Source organism: Rhineura floridana, chromosome 1 (assembly GCF_030035675.1).
Source record: "Rhineura floridana isolate rRhiFlo1 chromosome 1, rRhiFlo1.hap2, whole genome shotgun sequence".
NCBI classification, from domain to species: Eukaryota; Metazoa; Chordata; class Lepidosauria; order Squamata; family Rhineuridae; genus Rhineura; species Rhineura floridana.
This window is the reverse complement of record NC_084480.1, coordinates 102,506,770-102,528,907: the sequence shown is the minus strand read 5'-3', so window position 1 is coordinate 102,528,907 and position 22,138 is coordinate 102,506,770. Positions and strand designations below refer to the sequence as shown.

Genomic DNA, 22,138 nt, shown 5'->3' with positions numbered 1-22,138 from the left:
GGGTGACCTTGGGCCAGTCACTGCCTCTCAGCCTCAGAGGAAGGCAATGGTAAACCACCTCTGAATACAGCTTACCATGAAAACCCTATTCATAGGGTTACCCATTAGTCGGAATTGACTTGAAGGCAGTCCATTTCCTTCGAAACATTGCTTAATGTCCATTATAAGGCCTATATTGTGGCAGTGTCAAATAATTTTGTTCCTGCACTAATACTGAAATTGCCATTGTTGATAGGTTTGTTCAGGTGGGAAGAGGGGAGAGTTTGACATTTTTATTGGTATTTATATTATTAATAATAACTATTATTTGTTTATTTGTATGTTTGTTAAATTTATATCTCAACCTTCCTCCCAGTAGTTGCATTTTTGTTTATAATTGAGACTAAAGTAAAAATATATAAGAGAAAATAAATATAGAAAAAGTATTTTCCACATCTCATGTTTTCAATATGCCTCATCTAGGTAAATTAAAAGAGTGGTCCTTAGTACTTTATGGTACTTCCATTCAGCCTTATTCCCCAAGAAATGATTTTCCAAAAGCCGAACGAGTACGCTCAAGTCCAATAGAAGACCCTACAGAAGATTATGGGGCGGATGACTATGCAGGTAATATTTAGCAGTATTTTCCAAATGTGGTCACCAGTGTTCTTGGGTAAAGGATTAGCAAGCCCCTTTTCACTTCCTTTTCCATATTGTCATTGTCATGTCTTGATTAAAAAAAAAAAGCTTGGTTAGTGGCTCTATAGCAGAAAAGGGCTACACATCAGAGTCTATCTCAGAGACCCTGAATTCCCCACAATATTTCCAGTTTTGATCTTCTCAGCTTCCCAATCGAATACATGATAAGCCCAATACCTTCTAACAATTACTGATAGATAAAAGCAGACAGTGATTTGTTTTTCCTCCTTTGGGTAAAAGGTCCATGCAATGCAGAGTGCAGTAAAGTAGGATGTGGTGGGCCAGGACCAGACCATTGCAATGACTGTCTACATTACTACTACAAATCTAAAAACAATACACGGTAAGATTTTTCCCCTGTTTTACTTACATTCAAGTGGTATATAAATTTTGTTAAATAAAATAAATTAGTTAATTATCTCTAACCTTCATGACAAACCAGTTTGAATCTGGGCAAAATTCTTATTTGGGATACTCTTAGAAGGCGCTTCCATTTTCACTGTCAGTAGGCTTGACTAACTTTGAGGTGGCCAACCTTTTTGGACTGGGGGCACATTTCAAATTTTGAGAGACTGCTGAGGGTGCCAGTCACAAAACGGTTGCCATGGGGGTGTGGCATAACACAAAATGGGTGTCATGGCATGACACAACATTAGAAAGTGTACAGTCATTGCTGTTTCTTCCCCTTCCTCTGACAATTTCATATTTATCATGGGCAGTCAGCTATATCCTCCTGGTCCTGATTGTGGAGAATACAGCTGGTAAAGGCACATGAACCCTGTTTTCTCCAGTGCCAATCCTAAACCTAAGCCTAGGCTGCCATCCTGTACCCACTTGCCTGGGAGTAAGCCCAGGCCTGTAGCCAGAATGGGGCAAATGGGGGCACTGCCCCTCCCATAGCTGTGCTTCACACACACTCCAAGATTTTGGGGGGAAATTGTCTTTTTAATTTGTAACATGATAGACAATGGCAACCTCCATTTAAAGAATGATGGCTTGTTTTAAGAAAAGGAGCAATTTAGGAATAGGACCCTCTGAAAAATTTAGTGAATAAGGCAGGGTGAGGGCACAACAAAAGCCTCATCTGAAAGAGCCCCCAGAAGTCTGGTGACTCAAGACTTGCCCTGATTAAGGGTAGATTTTTCATGATCACAATCACCCTATAATTACTTAAGTGATCCTGAAAAAAACAGGTTGTATGACTCTTGGAGTTAAATATTAGACGTTTATATTATGGGCTACAGTTAGACTCCACCCCTTGGACTTCCTTTGCTCTGTTTTTTTTTATCATTAATTTTATTCAAATTTTCAAACACAAAACAAAACAAAACAAAAAAGAAACAAATTAAACAATAAAATAAAATGTTGACTTCCGATTTGTCGCAGATCAGTTATAGGTCTATAATATATAACAAACCTGTCTCTTGATATATTACAAAATCACTTTCCTCCAGTAGTTATCTTAATTAATCATCAAATCTCATTAACGTCACTTTATTCTTTCCGCAAAAAGTCAAAGAGAGGTTTCCACTCCTTGAGAAATATATCCATCGATTTTTCTCCAAATAAACATGTCAATTAATCCATCTCATCAAGTCTGCTAGGTCCAGTAATTTCAATAGCCATTTTTCCATTATCAGTGTTAATTCCATCTTCGAACTTCCATCCTTGCATCCATAATAATCTTGCTGTCATAGTCATAGTCATATAGTAAGAGTCTGATGGGAATTTCCTTCATCACAAATATTTCCTTGCCATCAATTCTGAATGTGTTGCTGAAATATTGTTGTAAAGTCATATCTCTGTTCCTCTTTTTTACGAAATGCACTAGCACATCTCTTGAGAGTTTTTCCATTGTCACATATCTGGAATTAATTCTATAAATTTTCTCTATTTCAAGTTCCATCAAATCATTCCAGTCCAGAAATTCCATCGAAACATTGATAGCTTTATCTCTGATATCTTCATCAATTTCTCCAGGGACAACGCCGAATTCCAAACAGTAATCTTTATCTCCAGGGTCCACAAACTCCAAATATTTTTCCAGTTCCACACTTGATATATCTGTTCCAATCTCCAGGACTTGCATCCTCCCTTTAATTTTTCTTTCATCTTCTATTGCTTGTCCAGTTATATCTTTGATCTCATCTACCTCCTCTCTCATAGAATCCCCTATTTCTTTCAGCTCCTGCTTCATTTTGCCAAATTCAATTTTCATCTCTTGTCTACCCTGTCTCAGCTCCCGTTTCGCCATCTCAATCTCATCCATTATTTTCTGAAACATATTTAGAGAGAGGACCCCTTCCTGTACATCCAGGGTCTCAGCCACTTTCTTGATTGTCATTCTTAAGACCGAGGGGAAAAAAACCCTTCAATTTCCAATATAGCCACTATTCCCAAGCAGAGAGCAATTTATTTCTTTTTCCAGCAACAAAGGAGTTAATATTCCAAAAGAAGCCTTTAATTTCTGATATTAACTACTGTTCCCAAACATAAAGGCTTTTTTCCAACAACAAAAGAGTTAATATTCCATGCCTGTTGACATCATCTGGCCAGCACAGTTCTTATCTCCCGCACGTCCAAGAATGCAAAACAAATTTGGTTCACAGCGTCGAACAATTAGTAACATACATGAACAGCAGATTCGTCTAAAGAAAGTAGTCCAAGAAAAAATAGTCCCAGACATATATCAATCAAATAATCATCTAAATCAGATTTTCTCTTCGAGTAAGTTGCCCCTCATCCGTTTTAATCTTTATAGTTTCCAAATTCAGGCCGGCTTTTTGCCAAAAAAAAATAAGATAAGTTTTTTTAAATTTTCTTTCCTCCTCCTTAATTCCTTGTATAAAAGAGAGAAGTGTAACTCACCCAGGTATCTTGATTGCTGATTCTTAAACAAATCTCTTTTGCTGTAGTAATTTAAGCCAAATGATAAGATTAGACAGAAGAAAGCTCGCCTGTTGTAGATGGTTTAAAAGAAAAACGTCTCGCTTTTTTCCAGTCCAGCTTGCTGGAAGTCCTAACTCCGTCCTCGGCTGCTAGGTATGCCTTCTTTTCCCAGGGAATTCCTGATCAATTGCAGCCACCGACAGCCCAACGAAGTTTCTGTGGATAATCTCTTTGGTTCACCCTTGCCTGGGAGAACATTTATACCAGTCATAGTTCCCTTTTGACTGATTTTAAACTGAAAAAAGCTTCCTCTGAGACAGAGCTCATCTCAGAGGCAGCCACAGGCGGAGCAATCCTTCCGGGAAGTCCCCCTTTGCTCTGTTTTTCATTTTCAGTTGTGCTTGTAGTGAAATGTATCTTTAAGTTAGATACACAGCAAAGAAAGAGTTAACTTTCTCTAGAGGGTATTACACCCTCTAGCAGGAGCTAGACTGATTTAATTACTGGAGTTAGTTAGTCAGTGTTGTGTGTGCTGGGTGAGGCATAGCATAGAACAAGCTGAGATGTTTTACTGTTTAAGAAATATTAAGTAAAGAAGCTCCTATTTTAACCTCAGTCTCATCCTGATCAATACAACATGGTGTCAGAAGTTAAGAAATCCTCATAATGTCTCCAGAGTAGCAGAGCTCCTGGGACAACTGGAAAAAAAACAAAGGAAAGCAATGGCAATGTTTTCCCCACCAGAGGCCTTTGATTTCACCAGGCCTGCAGCATGGTCAGATTGGAAGCAGAAGTTTTCTAGATGCCGCATTGCTACAAAACTGAATGAAGAGAAGGAAGAAATTCAGGTATGCTCCTTGATTTATGCCATGGGCCAGCAAGCAGAGCAGATATTTAAATCATTTGAGTTTGCTGCTGCAGAGGACCAGGATGACTATCTCCTAGTCCTGAGGAAATCTGATGAATATTTAGTGCCAAAGCAAAATCTCATTCATGAGAGGGCATGCTTTCACCAGAGACATCAGAAACCAGGGGAATCTGTGGAGGCCTACATAAGATGTCTGCATGAGAAAGCTGATGAATGTGCTTTTGGGAATGCCAGGAGTGAAATGTTCAGAGACCGATTGTTAGTGAGAATTTTGGATAAAGACCTGTTCCAGAAGCTGCGGATGGAATCCAATCTCACTTTTGGAGAGGGCTGTGGAGATGATAAGACAAGGCAAGACTCTTGGTATAGCAGACACACTGTCAAGAAATCCAGTGGAAACTCCAGACCCTGAAACAACCCAGTTAGTTGAGGAAATCAAAATCTATGTAAATCTTCTACAAACTTTAAACCAATATCTACCACACTCCTTCAATGCATTCAAGCAGCTACCAGCACTGACCCAGACCTTTCAACGGTGCTGAAATTTGTCAGAACTGGTTGGCCATCGTACATGTCTGAAGTGGCAACTAACCTTAAGCCTTTCTTTGCAGAAAAGGGAAGCCTTACAGAGTTGGAAGGAGCAGTCCTATTTTGTGATAGAATTCTCATTCCTGCTACAATGCGACAGGAAATGTTGGGAAAACTCTATGAAGGTCATCAAGGAATCACTAAGTGCAGAGAACGTGCAAGAATGACTGGTGGCCACGAATAGGGCAACACCTCAAGGCAATAATAGCAAACTGTGAGTTTTGCCAGACAAATAAACCTTCACAATGGAAGGAACCACTCATTACCACTCCATTGCCAGATAGACCAGAGCAGACATCTGTGAGTTACAAGGGCAAAAGTGCTTAGTCTCAATAGACTATTTCTCCAGATACATAGAAATTGCATACATGCCTGATTCAACAAGCTCTACTGTTATCAGTTGTCTGAAGAATATATTTGCCAGATGGGGATTCCCAAATGAACTTGTAACAGATAATGGACCGCAATTTGCAGGGAAAGAGTTTACTTTGTTCGCAAAGAAATATGACTTTTATCACATTACAGCCAGTCCCCATTACCCACAAGCCAATGGGGAAGAAGAAAGAGCAGTACAAACAGCAAAGCGAATCTTATGTCAGGAAGATCGCTTCCTAGCACTGCTAAGCTACAGAGCAACACCTATCAATGCAACAAAGTGCAGTCCCACACAACTGATAATGGAAAGACAATTAAGAACACCAATTCCAATCTTAGAAGCAAATATGTATCCTAAGTGGCCTGATTTGGGAAAAGTCCATGTCACAGACAACATGGCTAAAAGAAACTACAAATATTACTACAACAGACGTTATGGAGTGAAGACACTTCCAAAATTACAACCTGGTTCACAAGTAAGACTGCAACTGGATGACCAGTAAGGGTGGTCTGAACCAGCAACAGTCCAGAGCCAAAGTCAGACTCCAAGATCTTATGTTGTCAGTGTTGTGTATGATGGGTGAGGCCTAGCACAGAACAAGCTCAGATGTTTTACTGTTTAAGAATTATTAAATAAAGAAGCTCCTATTTTAAGCTCGGTCTCATCCTGATGAATACAACAGTGCAGTCTACCAAGCCAGCAGTAAAGAAGCATGTTTGTCTGCCTGCAGTAAGAAGTAAGTTTGTTTATTCTGCAGCTATTAGAACAGGATTGGATGCTTATTACTACAGGGTGAAATAAACAGATAAAGTGATCTGAAAAAAATGGCTATCCTTTACTATTTTAAAGCACTCACTATAGTTACAATATACTTTTCTTGATTACTTGATGGCAAAGGATGAAAACAGCCATAGAGGAATAGAAATATTACTGCATACACTACAGTTAGCTGGCTAGCTGGCCACCTAGGCTGTAACTCAGACCTAATTTCTGATTTTCCCAATATGTGCAGGTCAGCATGAGGCCTTTTCACATTTCTATACAGAAAAATCAACCCAGGAACCAAAACAAAATTCCAATCACTTTCCACAATTATTTTCCAACTACTTAAAGGTAAAGGTGTCCCCGCACTTGTAGTGCGAGTCGTTTCCGACTCTTAGGGTGACATCTTGCAACACTTACTAGGCAGACCATATATATGGGGTGGGATTGCCAGTTCCATTCCCGGCCTTTCTTTACCCCCCAGCATATGCCGGGTACTCATTTTACCGACCACGGATGGATGGAAGGCTGAGTGGACCTCTACCCCTTTTACCGGAGATTCAACTTCCTCCTTTCGTTGGAATCGAACTCCAGCCGTGAGCAGAGCTTCAGCTGCATTACTGCCACTTACCACTCTGCGCCACAGAGGATGTTACTTAGTTAACTTTTATATAATTCCACAATCAGTTTTCCATATGTTTAGTTAGCCCTTTATGTAGCATCCACTTAAAAGGTTTTCCCTTGATTGTCCAACGGGAAGGAAAATCCAAAGGTCAGGAACAAGACTAGAAAGATGGATTCTAAAGGAGGAGTTAACAAACACACTCTAAAGTATTTGTTTTCTCTCTACCCTTCCCTAAACTTGTAGTATGACAAAGTTTGGGATTTGGGTGGAATTTACAACTTGAGGTAACTAATGCAGCATCAAAGCCAAGCTCAGGAGTTCACTGTCATTACCAAAGAAGTTCCCCCTTTATAGAGTTGCTACAAGCTACTGAGACTGAATCTGTCCAAATTTTGACAAAAGTTTGTCAAGAAATATGGAAAACTAAACAATGGCCCACAGACTGGAAGCGTTCAATATACATCCTTTATGGAAAACAAAACAATAGCCCACAGACTGGAAGCATTCAATATACATCCCAATTCCAAAGAAAGGGAATCCCAGAGAATGCAGTAATTATCGAACTATTGTCTTAATATCCCATGCAAGTAAAATAATGCTCATGATTCTACAACAAAGGCTCTTACCATGTATGGAGCGAGAAATGCCAGACATCCAAGCTAGATTTAGAAAGGGAAGAGGCACCAGAGATCATATCGCAAACATACGTTGGATAATGGAACGGACCAAGGAATTTCAGAAGAAAATCACCCTGTGCTTTATAGATTACAGCAAAGCATTTGACTGTGTAGATCATGAAAAACTATGGGATGCTTTAAAGGAAATGCGGGCGTCACAGCATCTGATTGGCCTGATGCTCAACCTCTACTCTGCACAAGAGGCTACTGTAAGGACTGAATATGGAGAAAATGATTGATTCCCAATCGGAAAGGATGTGAGACAGGGATGTATTTTGTCACCCTACAGTAGGGCCCCGCTTCCCAGCTCTTTGCTTCCCGGCATTCCACTAATGTGGCGGCTTTCATTCCCCATTTTAAAGCCCATTTTGCATCATTTTGCGGCATTTTTGCATGATGCACCCCATTATACTCAATGGGGTTCCGCTTTGCGGCGGGGGTCCAGAACGTAACCTGCCGTATAAGCGGGGCACGCCTGTATTTGTTTAATTTGTACACGGAACATATCATATGGAAAGCGGAATTGGACCAAGATGAAGGATGTGTGAAAATTGGAGGGAGAAATATCAATAATTTAAGATATGCAGATGACACCATACTACTAGAAGAAACCAGTAATGATTTGAAATGAATGCTGATGAAAGTTAAAGAGGAAAGCACAAAAGCAGGACTACAGCTGAACATCAAGAAGACTAAAGTAATGACAACAAAAGATTTATGTAACTTTAAAGCTGACAATGAGGACATTGAACTTGTCAAGGATTATCAATACCTTGGCACAGTCATTAACCAAAATGGAGACAATAGTCAAGGAATCCGAAGAAGGCTAGGACTGGGGAGGGCAGCTGTGAGAGAACTAGAAAAGGTCCTCAAATGCAATGATGTATCACTGAACACCAAAGTCAGGATCATTCAGACCAAAGTATTCCCAATCTCTGTATGGATGTGAAAGTTGGACAGTGAAAAAGGCGGATAAGAGAAAAATCAACTCATTTGAAATGTGGTGTTGGAGGAGAGCTTTGTGCATACCATGGACTGCGAAAAAGAAATATTTGGGTATTAGAACAAATTAAACCAGAACTGTCACTAGAAGCTAAAATGATCAAACTGAGGTTATCATACTTTGGACACATCATGAGAAGAAATGATTCACTAGAAAAGACAATAATGCTTGGAAAAACAGAAGGGAGTAAAAAAAGAGGAAGGCCAAACAAGAGATGGATTGATTCCATAAAGGAAGCCACATACCTGAACTTAAAAGATCTGAACAGGGTGGTTCATGACAGATGCTCTTGGAGGTCACTGATTCATAGGGTCGCCATAAGTCATAATTTTATTTATTTTTATTTATTTATGTCATTTCTATACCGCTTTATATTATTTGGAAAACAAATCTCAAAGCGGTTTACAACCTAGATTAAAACATTGAACAAAACATCACAAAATATTAAAAGAAAACATTACAAATTCAAGCCAAATATAAAAAACACATTCAAAACAGCATAATTATCAGAAAAATAAAAGTATTCTCTTAAACATAAACATTATGAGTTAAGAATCAAATACAAAATACAAACTCCCAAAACAGCATCATTAGTTAATTAATTAAAACAACTATACTAGGAGCTACACCCCCCCAATAATCCCTCCCAAATATGTCAACAGTCCTCCATGTCTAAATCCCACTCTGATTCATTCCCACAAACCATACAGATAACTTTTCTCCAGCCAAACCACCATAAGGAACAAACACTTAGGCTACAAAAATACATAGCATCCAACGCAACCACTCCCTCCCCGTCTCTCACCCAGGTAAGGCCATACTCAATACCAGTTCAGTTTCTCATACTAAGTGGTATTGGGCATCTCTGAAGCATACAAAAACATGACAACCCACTCTGGGCCGCACATGCACAATTCAACTATAAACCAATAATACAACATCACACTCTCTCTCTCTCTCTACTGGATAATACATTCAACGGTACAATATTAAAGGGGGTGATGCCCTCATGGAGACCCCAAAAGTTCTGCATTGCAGCAACCTTCATAGCTCATCTGGGCTGGGCGCAGTCAATTAGCAGCAGGTGTTTCCACTCTCCTCCTCTGGAATTAGCAATAGCGTCCTGACTCCCAAAGTCTTCCTGAACAATATTTTTTCCCTGCTGCTCACTGGAAGGCAAGCCATTGATTGGGTCAGAAGGGCCATCCTTGGAAGCATGTTCCACAGTCATGGTACCATCACTGAAAAGGTCCTGTCTCTTTTGTTCATCCACTTAGCGGATTAGTAGGCTAAACTAATCGACTTGAGGGCACATAACAACACCAAAGAAGTTCACTTCATGAAGAATCAGAACATAGGGACAGACTACAGGTGAAAGAGGACTGTAGCTATAGGCAAAGTCAAGCTTTTGAGTTCTGGGGATCTCTCAAAAAAGAGTGAGTTCAGCAGATTAAACTTACTTCATGTAAGTTAACACACTCTCTCGATGGAGGAGAATTGAGGGGGAAGGTCATGGCCTTTCCCTTCCCCTGGCCTGGTGCTCACATCCTTTCCACCAGTTTGGGAGGGAGAGGGATTGGCCGGCGCTATGCGGCTCTCCTTCTCAAATGTCCCACCTAGAAATGTGGCTGCTCCACCTGAACCCAGACTGGAATGGGTCAAGATCATCTGTTTCATCCAAAAGTACTTGCAATTGCTGTGCCACAATCCTCTGTCACCTTCCCTAAAAAGGGGGTATTTGCAACCGGTCAGCAGTAGTTGTCACAAACCAGTGGGTCCAGGGTGGGCTTTTTGAGGAACAGTTAGATCATTGCCTCTTTCAGGGTAGCTGGAACCACTCCCTCCTTCCACGATGCATTGACAACGCCCTGGATCCACTCAGTCAAATCCCTTTAGCAAGCTTTAATATGCCAAGAAGGGCAAGGGTTGAGAGGACACATTGCTGGCTGCATTGTTGCAAGCACCTTGTCCATGTCATCAGGCTGCATCAACTGAAACCGATCCCAAGAAGTTGCCCCAGACTTTGCACTGGGGACCTCACTGGGGATTACACTAGATATGGGTGGGGCATAAGATTGCTATGAAAGCGAGTAACTTTACTCTCAAGTGCCTTGCAAATAATTCACAGTGGGCCTCCAAAGGGCCTAAAACTCCATTTCCTGGAGTTGATAGCAACAGACTCCTGACAATATGGAAAAGTTCCACTGGATGACTACTTCAGGATGTGATGGTGGCAGAGAAGTGGCCCTTCTTCACCACCCTCACCACCACACAGTAGGCACAGTTATGATGTTTTGCTTGTGCCTGATCAGCCTCACAGCATATCTTTCGCTGCTTGCTCTCTAGCTGTCGTCCAGCCTGTCTGGTGTAGCAAGGTGCAAACTGGACTCCACAATGCTGGAGAGGGCGCTCAAGACCCTGACACACCTCGTTCCACAACATAACAATGTCTTCAACAGGGTCACCTGCTCTATCTACTGGGAACTCCCCCAGGGCATTCAGGAATCCTATGGATTCCATTAGTCTCTGGGGCAGACCATCTTAATCTGTCCACCACCCCTGCAGTGGAGGATGGGAGCCATAAGTCTAAACTTCACCAGGAAGTGGTTTGACCATGATAATGGGGTGACTTCTACTCCCCATCTCCCCAATCTGGAGCAAAAACCAAGTCGAGGGTGTGCCTTGCCCTATGCATCAGGCTGGTGACAACTTGAGATAGACCCATGGTCGTCATGGAGGCCATGAAGTTCCAAGCCGGAACACTAGAGGCAGCTTCAGCATGGACATTGAAATTATCCAAGACTATCATTCTGGGCTCCTTCTATACCACAGCCAAGATGGCCTCTCCCAGCTCAGTCAGAGAAGCTGCCGGGCAGCAGGGTGAGCAGTACACCAGCAGCAACCCAAATTTACTACCTCCTTGGCCCGGCACCAAGTGCAGGCCCTCACAGCCAGCTCCAAGACAGTGGTTTCCTGGTGACAGAGATGGAAGTTCTGTAGACCGCATCAACCCCTCACCCCCATCCCTGGAGCCTGTGTTGATGTTGCACCAAGTATCCAGGTAGGCAAGGCAGGGTCAGATCAACTCCTCCCAGCTCATTAACCCAGGTCTTGGTAATGCACACCAAATCAGCATCCTCAGTCATGATCAAATCATGGATGAGTGTGGTCTTATTGTGTACCAATCTGGTGGTAAACCACAGCACACACAATAAGTACAGCAGATGAGCAATGAGGAACCTGTCCATGGGAAAAGTGGGAGCGAGGAACAAGGTGTAGATAGCCTTGCCTTCATCTTCTGTGGTAGCTCACTACCTCCCCATAGCTATACCTCCCTCTACCCATGATCACTGAGATTGATGTGGCATCACCCATGTTCCTCCTTACTAAGACTCCTCTTAAACGTCTGATATGGACACAACAAGAGCCCACCAACATAACCAACCTGAACCAGTTATCCCAGTAGGCCTCTGAGAGAACTGGGAACAGCCAGACCCACTCAATATTTTTCACACAGGGCACATCCACTCCCCCCTCGTCTTCCACCCAGGGGGGCCAGCCATCTGCCAATTTATTTATTATTTATTATTTATATATTAGATTTATATCCCACCCTTTCTCCCAGTAGGAACCCAGGATGGCAGTTGCAGACTCTCACTCTGAAGGCATGTAGTGACTTTCTCCTATCATTCATTTCACCCTGTGCAGGAACTACACATGTGCCATATGCCATCCCCACTACCAATCTCCTCTAGATTGGTGTTGTTGTTTTTTTTAAAGGAGGTAGTGCCCTTGCTCTCAGGACTCCCTAAGAGGCTTCCCAAGGGATGAACCCCTTCAGTAGCGACCCCGCCGACAGCAGATCCACCACCCAAGGGCAGCCAGACTTTTATGCCCCTGACCCAGCCAAGAGCTATGATGTTGTTGACTGGTATCTGGCATCAGTTGTGCTCTGCATGAGGATGGGAAAATTAAAGCTTAATCCAGACAAGATAAATGTGGTCCTAGTTAGTAGAATACTAGAGCAGGGAATAGGGGTTCAACTGAAGTTGGATAGGGTTGAAAACTCAGGTCTGTAGTCTGGTGTTTTTTTTCATGGATCTATCCCCAACCGAGATCTTCAGATCTCAGCAATGACCTTGGCACAGTTCACACTGATGTGCTAACTACATCCATTTCTAGAGCTATCAGATCTGGCCTTGGTAAAATATGTCTTAATTACATGGCATTTAGACTATTATAGTGCACTCTGTGTGAGGCTTTGAAGAGTGTTTAGAAACTTCACCTGGTTCAGGAGCCAAAATGTTAACTGGGGATAGTTGCATAGGGAGCATATGACTCCTAAGTTGCAACTGCATTGATTCTTTTTCTGGACACAATTCAAAGTGCTGATGGCAACCTAAGTGACTTGGGACCAGGATAACTGAAGGACCACCTTCTCTCATAGAAGCCTGCTGAGAGATCTTCCAGAGAGCTACTTTTCTTGACCTGCCAATATCTGAGACTTAGGCAGAGACATGACGCAGTGGCTGAGTCAAAGCTGTGGAACTCCTTCCCTGGAGAGGCCCATATAGCTGCCACCTCAGATATCCTTCAGCTGAAGATGTATTTATTTAGATAAGCCTTTCGCCTTTCTTGGTATCTTTAATTGGTTTTATCTGCCATATTTTATTTTATTATTGGCTTTTTAAAAGATTCTGATTGGCTTTACATATTTTATTATAGTTTTAGTGATGATATTGTTTTCGGCTGCCTTCAGCTCTGTATGCAGGAGGACAGGATATAAATTAAAATACTTCGGGTTGTGTTCAATGTAATGCTAAGCAAATCATTCCATCAGTGCAAGGATTTCTTTTTGCGTAACAGAACGTTCTCCACCTCTCCTCTCCCCGTATAACCCCTAAATCTGTTCTCAGGGTTCCCCCAATCCTCCAAACAAGATTTGGGGATGGTATAGGGCAGCCTTTCCCAACCGGTGTGCCTCCAGATGTTGTTGGACCACAACTCCCATCAGCCTCAGCCATTGGCAATGCTGGCTGAGGCTGATGGGAGTTGTGGTCCAACAACATCTGGAGGCACACCGGTTGGGAAAGGCTGGTATAGGGGATGGATAGGGGGCATGCAGGGGAGGAGAGGGGGGAAAGTCTCATTGTGTTAGTGCTAAACCTTGTGCTAATACAGTTATTTAGTTGAATGCTGCCCTTTTTTAAGTAAAGGTTTTGGGAATTTATTTATTTATAAAAATATTTGTATACTGCTATAAAAAAATCCAGGTGGTTTACAAAAATTGTATATACATATATAATAAAACCATGTAATATTTAAAATCAGAAATCATTGTTAACAATTTCAGAGAGATACCTTCTCAATTGCCTGCATAAGTCTGGTGGCATAGAAAAATATCAGCAGGCATTTAGAAGTCAAAACAGAAGGTGCCTGCTGAATCTCTACTGGTGGAGCATTTCACAGGACTGACTTGATGACACTAAAGGCTTGATTTCTTGTGGCTGTCAAATGAGCCTCACCAACTTGAGGGGGGACCAGTGATGTTCCTGCAGATGATCTCAGTGATTGAGCTGGGATATAAGGGTTCAGTAATCCTAAGGTACCCTGGACCTAAGTTGTTCAGGGCTTTGTAAATTCATACAAGGACCTTGAACCTGGCTCAGTAGCATAATAGGATAGTAATTCATTTTTCTTAAATATGACAATCATAATGAAAGCATTGTCACATTTGTGTTATTGGTAGAAGATAGGCGAAGAATCTGTATCTAGGCACAATATAAGCCCCATTCAGGTGTTCAAGCCTTCATGTGATTAGAATTTGGTAAATGACACTCTTGCTGACCCTGACCTCCTAAATGCATTCACATCACCTAGCTCCTTCCATGCATTAGAGGGTGGTTTGCAGAGAGGGACCTGCTCTACACATCTAGGCTCCCTGTTTAATTTTGAAACCTAATTGCACAGGAACCTACAGTACATGCATAGAACAGATTCTCTTCTACAGACCTTTGCCTTCCAGCAAAGTGGAAAGTGGCAGGACCAAGTGACTGGATGTAACACAGAACCAGCAAGCACATCTCTGCTTTCCTTCATTGTGTGAAGACTAGAACACAACTGTACATGGCTTTAGACACAAATGAGAAGGCCTTGGTTTTTACCTCCCCTGGGTATAGTTAATACTGCATAAACTAGTCTGCTTTGTTTTTGGAGGAGAGCCACTGTTCTGATGTACTCAGTTGTTGTTTTTCTGCCAAATTCATTGATAACTCTGGCTCTGTCTTTTATTATCTTGTACAATGAAGAATCTGTGTTCCCAACTGTCCTCCTGGTCACTACAGTGCAGATAAGAAGCGTTGCAAAAAATGCTCACCCAACTGTGAAACATGTTTTGGAAGCCACAATGACCAATGTAATACTTGTAAACCTGGTTACTATATCAATGAAGAGTCTAGGAGTTGTGTTACCAGCTGCCCAGATGGATTTTACCTGGATAATAGTAAGTATTTTTTTTAAAAAAATGTTACAATATTGCAAATAATTGGAAATCTTCAAGGTGACATTATATATAGTGAGGCTGATATTATTTATTAAACCGTTTACATATTACCTTTCCATTTCAGTTTGAATACTCGGGGCTGACATCAGAATTTTTAAAATACAACCAAATAGATAAAAAGCAGATAACAGCACTTGAAAGACAAGAATAACAAGCAAAGGAAAGCCAGGCATAATCAAATCAGACATCCGTCAGGCCAAAAGCTCACTAAAACAAGAATTGCATCATTAATGGGCCAGATGGTAGGGAGTTCCATAGCCTAGACATAGCAGCTAATAAGACTGTCTCATACCCTCAGCATAGACATCCTTGTATGTTTTGACACAGGAGACATAGAGATTTTCATGGATTTACTCAGAAATTATTTAATCTAACATTTATATACTGATATTTCTGAGCTGGAGGGTGCAGGGATGGAAATGATAACTTTTTACATTGCACTAAACTCCTCTCAAATATACTAGGCTCATAAACAATCCTGGTCCATTCTGAGTTACCTGATTTCTTTTCATTTTCCCAAAACATACATACCAGTGCAGTGATAGAGGCAAGTAGTGAGGAGGAAAATTGCTCATTAGGCTTTCAGTTGCCAAAGAGTTGCCAAAATGAATTATCCAGTTCAATGATATCTAGATTACCAAGAACCCAGAAACAATGGCAAACTATAACTCCCATTTACCCTGTTGGCAAGGCTTTCTTGGCTTGGTTCTCTGTTCTGGCTATTTTGCTAATTTTCTTTACAAGCTTCTCTATTTTATTTTCTTCTGTCAAGCGCTGGAGGAGGGTACAGAGCTTGCCTGGAGATGCATATGGTCTGAGAGAGGACCAAATAGAGGCCCCTGGGCCTGAGATTCCCTACCCCTGATCTACTGGGAACTGAGAGATTTCATAAGTTGAAATATCAACTCATATTTCTCAAAAAGCTGCCGCAAGCCAGATTTTCCACAGGTGACAGCAGAAGGGTAATGGCAAAGGACATTGCTCATTTATGGCTGTTGTGCATTGCAAATCCTCCTGAAATAATAATTTGGACTCACTTCTGAGGCTCTGACCTTTCAATATTCAGAATTTGTTGTTGTAAAGAACACCACTCTCCTCACTGTTTTAGACATATTATTCAGTTGTGACTATATATTCTTCAGCCTTTCTGTTTCCTGCTCTCTGCATTTCTGCCTGGTTTCACTCTCTTGAAGAATTTTTGGGGAAAGAGCCCACATACGCAAACACATGCACTTCATATTGTTCCCTAGGAATTGTAATTCCTAGTACCAGCCATGATAAAGAACTGTCTGGAAATTCAACTGCCTTCTTCTCAAAACAAAAATGCCAAGGATTTTGTAGTTCACAAAGTTCCAGTGAGTTTCATCAACAGCAAGGGGTTATCATTAATTAACTTCTGTGCCTACAAAGCAGCTGTCTTAATCTTTGAATTTGGGGGGAAAGGTAAGGGAGCTGTAATGAATCCCACAGATCCCACTTCTGTAGCCTTCTAAAAAACATTAGCCATTAGCTAAGAGGGTCAGATCCCTTCTGGGGCTCCTTTAATTCAAGTACTGAGTTGGCTTTTTAGCTGCACAGTTTTTCTGTGATCAATGTGAATACAGCAAGAGTAAGGGCTAACATAAAATAACTTTGGCACATGTGTCTTACAAAGTAACTCATTAACCCAAACACTGATTATGCCTGTCCAAAATCCCAGTTTACATGCCAAGCTGGAAAAGAACTTATGCTCAATTTATTATGAACTGGAAAAATGCATATTCCAAACCAGGTAATTACAAACTTTGGTGACATAATTGGTCTGTTTAATACACCAATAGCATTTTGTCTCTCTGCCATAATCTACCACATCACTTTATTTATTGATGTTATATATTGTATATCCTGCCTTTCTAGGCAAATACTTGTTCAGTGCCCACCCAATGCCCAATGGTAGCTGGACTGCCTCTTACAATCCTAAGCCATCCCTTACCCCAGTTACCATCGTTGATTCAGCTGATTTGTATCCTGCTTCTTCCCTTAGTTTTTATGTTTTAATAACACTGGCTGTATATTATTTAGGCTGTAAGAGCCAGTGTGGTGTAATGGTTAAGGTGTTGGCCTACGACCTGGGAGACCAGGGTTCGAATCCCCACATAGCCATGAAGCTCACTGGGTGACCTTGGGCCAGTCACTGCCTCTCAGCCTCATGAAAACCCTATTCATAGGGTCGCCATAAGTCGGAATCGACTTGAAGGCAGTACATTTCCATTTTCAATTGCATGCGCACTTAACTGAGGATAAGCCCCACTGAAAAGAGTGGGACTTAATTCTGAGTAAACATGCATGAAATGGTCATTATTCCTCTTTGTATGCATAGGACATTTCACTCTGCAATGGCCTTGTCATCCCTACCACAAGTACCGTATTTCTGTTTTTTCCCATTGTTTCTCCTACTCTTTTTTATACTGTTTTGTCAAACATAAAGATTTTAGTTCCTCAGTCAGAACAGGTTGTCTTTATGGCTGCAACAATGAAGTCAACTAATCAGAGAATAGGAGCAATTACAAATATAAATTAAATAAATAATTAAATAATATTTTCCTTTGCTTTTATTTCCCACACAGTAAATGGTAGCTATATGAACATGAATATCTATAGTATACATTGCAATTCTGTGGAGCACCATGTACATGGTATAATAATTACATGAATATGTACACAAAAACTTATTTGTACAAGATGTAGTGTTGACTTGCTACTAAGAACAGCAAATGAAGCCTTAACATTTTTTAAATGTAATTTGGTATCTTTTGGTACTACTGAAAAGATTTGCTGCAAGTCAGTGAAGCAAAGTCATGTTAAACAAGAATTTACTACACAGTATTTACTTCCAGTGTAATAAAATCTTGTATATAATCAGATAATTGAAAGCATTGGTTAGTACTTTAGCAGCACTTAATATTTTATTTTATTTCAGCCTTTTAGCTCCTATGTGTTATATTAAGTTATGAACAACAATAAACAATGAGACATATCTGTAACATATTACTGCATGTAATTGTACTGTTTTTGTTTGTTTTTGGCACTGCATTTCTTTTTCTTTCCAGATAAGATTGCATGCCGCAAATGCAGTGAAAACTGTAAGACATGCACTGAATTTCAAACCTGCACAGAATGCAAGCATGGCCTAAGGTAAAGAAATGATAGATTGCACTGAATATGGTAGCAAGGAGTATCTATATCTATGAACATGGAACAAGGAAAGTTAGATAACATTATTTGCCCGATTAGGTTGGAGGACATTCATTTGACAGGATGACGCCTCCTTCTGGACTCGACAGGCAGAGTCTTTAGAGCTTTTTTTCTCCTCTTCCAGGGGAGGGGTCATCCCGCCCTCCAGATCTACCTTGCCTATGGCTGAGAGTGATAGGGTCTATCCTTCTCTGGGGGAAATCCCTTTCTTTTGAGCCTTTCTTGTGCTATTTGCTAGTGTTTTTTTCCTCTTCTCTTCCTTCTCATGTTCCTTTGGGAGGGGCATTCTTTGGCTGTTCATTCACTTACAGTCTTTTGTTTTCTTTGGGGGTTATAGTCTGTTTCATTCCCTCTTGCTTCTCTCCAGTTTATCCCTTCGTCTATGCTTGGTGCTTACAAAAAAAAAGTGTTCTCTTTCCTTCCACCCCCCCCTGTGTTTACGGCAGTAAGGGGGAGTTATTTATTGGGCCCCATCTGGCCATCTTTGTGGGCTGTGGCAGAGGCCGTGAAGGCATGGAGCTTGGCGGGTCTTGCAATCAACATCAGATGGAACCACCATTTTAGGGGGGCATAAAGTGCTAGTTCTTGCCCCACCATTTGCCCCATTTTAGGCGAGATCCTGCACTGCTCACAGTTCTGAGCAGGATTGCCTCTTATCTTTCTTTCATTTCTGCTGGTTGCCTAGAGGTATTTCTTGGTGTGCTTTCTTGCTGACCAGCGTGACCCTGCAGCCTCATTTGGGCACACAGTAGCTTGGGAGAAGAGCAACACCATCACCTTCTTCTTCACTGAAGTGTGGTAATGGTGGTTTTTCTTGCCCTTTTTCACTGTAGCTGGGACCCCCTCTTTTTTCATCATGGCTTCACCTGCTGCTTCAGCAGTCTCCCACACATCCACCTTGGGTGGAGGGAGACTGCTCTGATTCAAAAGACTCTGCTTAGAAGGACGTCAGAGTGAAGCCTTTCATTACTAAAGCGATTGAGGGCTCCCTTACGTCTACCCTTGACAGAAGTGGGGGTTCTTCCTCTATGGGGTACCATAAGACGAAGTCTCAGGACAGGTATAGGTCTAACAGTCATGCTTCTAGGAGGCGTGGGAGGAGATTCCATAGATCATCTTGTTCAAGCAGTTCTGAAGGAACCTCCTCTCCTTCACAGCATTCTAGCAGATCTCACTCCTGCTGAATCTGAGATTGTGGTTTCCCAGGTCACACCTGGGATTCAGATGAACACTGATTGTGTGGCCACAACCCATGGTGGTCACACCTGGAGTTCAGGTGAACACTGTTTCTGTAGCACAACTCATGGCGGTTTCAGCTGCTATTACTGAGGTTCAGCTGCTATTACTGAGGTTCAGACTTGGGCACAGAATTTACCATCAGTGTCTCAGCCTCAGTTCTCTCTGTCTTCCTCTAATAACACCGCAATGGCCATAGTCCCTATAGATTAAGAGAACCTCTCTGACAGAATCCCCATCTCATAAGAAGACTGTTGAGACTGACAGATAAGGAAATTGAGGTGGTTCAATCACAGCCCTGTCTTCTGCTGTAAGGTGTTTGCTCTAAGTTGGCAAAGGCACAGAGAGTTTTGTAGTTGCCTGAATCATCTCCAGTGTCACAGTCATCTCCAAGCTAGTGCCACAGGGGTTAAGAAGGTTTTTCCAGTCACCATTTCTACTCCTGTGAAGGTTCCTTTTCCTCAACAGTTTGAAACAGCTTAGAAGACTGAGTGGGCCAACCCTTGTAAGGCTAAGCTGGTTTCTACATTAAAGAAACATTATACTTTTGCAGATAGAATAATGCAGCAGTTGTACTTCTCAGCAGCTGATCCACCTGTGGCAGCTTTGGCCTGTTCTACAGTCATCCCTTCAGAGGAAGAAGCCCCCCCCCAAGGATCTGGGTGACAAAAAGGTGGAAGGGGCCCTTAGGAGACATTTACTCTGTTTGCTCACATGCATTCTTTATGTGGGCAGAAGAGCTGGGAACTAGCGATAATATCCACAGGTTGCAAATAATAGTTTTAAGAAAAACTCTCTTGCTGCTGCTCTGGCTGCTGATACATCTTTTGATGCCTTCCAGTATGGGCACGTTCCATAGCTGCGTGGAGGAATATCTGGTTGTGGTAGTAGGAGGCAGGCTCTGCTTCCCAGGTCCATCTTCTGAGTCTTCCTTTTTCTGGGTCCAGAATTTATAGGGAACTGCTTCATGCACATTATATTGTTTGAGGCCCATCTTGTGGAGACAAAAGACAAAAAAAGGCCCTGCCTTCAGCCAAGAAGGAGGATCAGAAGGCAAAGCCGAACCAGTTTTTTGTTCTCCCAAGAATTTTTCAAAACTCAGAGGTTTTCATCCTACTGCAGACTTCATTGGGGGAGCAGTCCAGGGAAGAAGAGATCATCCTTCTCCCAGACCCCGGTAACCCAAGTTCCAGGAGGGTGGGACAAAAGCCCACTTCTGCCTGTCTTTTTTCAGATCCTGGACCAGATTCCTGTAGAGGCCAGACTCACCTGGGGTGGGGGGGATCACCTCAGACAGTTGGGTGTTAAGAGACAGTCTCTCAGGCGTATGCCCTGGAGTTCTGCAGGGTTCCCCAGGACCAATACATTTCCACACTGTGGGCTCCGAGACTGGACAAACACCAGGATTTTCTGCAGGCCATTCAACATCTTTTGGAAATAAATGCCACGGAGCTGGCTCCATCCTCGTGGCAGATGTCTGGGGTCTGTTCAGGTTTTTTTTCTTAGTGCCCAAAAAGAATGGCAATGTTCAGGCTGTGTTGAACCTCAAATGGCTAAACAAATGGGTTGCAAAAAAGCATTTGGAAATGAAGACCCTGAAGTTCATAGTCTCAGCACTGAAGGAGACTGGATTACCTCAATAGACCTTTCTGAGGCATATCTCCATATTCCTGTCATGTTGGCCCACCAGCAGTTTCTCCAGTTTTCTTGTAGCAGAAGGCAGTACCAGTACTGGCATTGCCCTTCAGTCTCTCCTCAGAAACAAGGGTTTCACCAAGGTACTGGTGGTGGTGGTGGCTCAACTCTGTACCAGAAGCATTCAAATCCATCCCTACCTCAACGACATCTTGGTTCAGGCTCCATCAGAGGATAATTGGGTTTCATCGTGAATCAAAAGAAAAGCTCCATGTCTCCTTCACAATTCATCTCAACATTCTGTTGGACATGGCTCAGTTTCGAATGTACCTCACACCATGAAGGGTGTCCTCTATACAGATGTGTCTCAGATCCTGGAATTGGAGATGGCAGAGTTGATGTTTTTTGCATGAATGGAGAGCCTGATGGTCGCCTCGTATGATCATATCCATTGGGCACAGTTTCATTCCTGGGCATTGCAACACTTCCTGCTACCTTTCCAAACTCAAATAGCAAAGGTGGTTGTTGGTGGAAGAGACTGCTCAAATGGTGGGTAGTTGCTCGGCACTCCCCAGGGGGAATGGATCTGGAAGAGTCATGCAGAGTGATATTTGGAACAAATGCGAGCCTCTTCAGGTGGGGCACTCATTTGTGATCTCAAGTGGCCCAGGGTAAGTGGTTGGCATCAGAGATTGGAATAAGCATCAGTGTTGTTAATTAGTGTCATTAATTTCTCCGTCTGCTACACATGTTTTCCACGTGGAACATGAACTGGGTTTTGTCAGTTTTTCCAGGTCCCCCTTTTGAACCTTTATCTTCCTGCAAGCTCAAGCTGCTGATGCTTAAAATAGCATTCTTGGTAACAATTACATCGTCACATAGAGTTTCAGAGTTGACAGCTCTTTCTGCAAATCAACAACTCTGTGTTTTTCATCGGGACGTGGTAGTGTTATATCCTGACCGTACATTTATCCCCAGACTTAATTCAGTTTTCCACAAGTCACA

The 22,138-nt window shown here is 42.0% G+C and overlaps 1 protein-coding gene across 2 annotated transcripts in view; it reads left to right on the top strand.

Moving 5' to 3' along the window:
- PCSK5 (proprotein convertase subtilisin/kexin type 5) overlaps window positions 1-22,138 on the top strand; it is a 471,327-nt gene that overhangs the window by 334,371 nt on the left and 114,818 nt on the right. For both annotated transcript variants that reach the window (XM_061627751.1, XM_061627741.1), the window contains exons 14-17: window positions 463-606; window positions 919-1,021; window positions 14,775-14,968; window positions 18,118-18,202. In XM_061627751.1, the coding sequence (XP_061483735.1) occupies window positions 463-606; window positions 919-1,021; window positions 14,775-14,968; window positions 18,118-18,202 (526 nt within the window). The remainder of the gene's footprint in view (window positions 1-462; window positions 607-918; window positions 1,022-14,774; window positions 14,969-18,117; window positions 18,203-22,138) is intronic.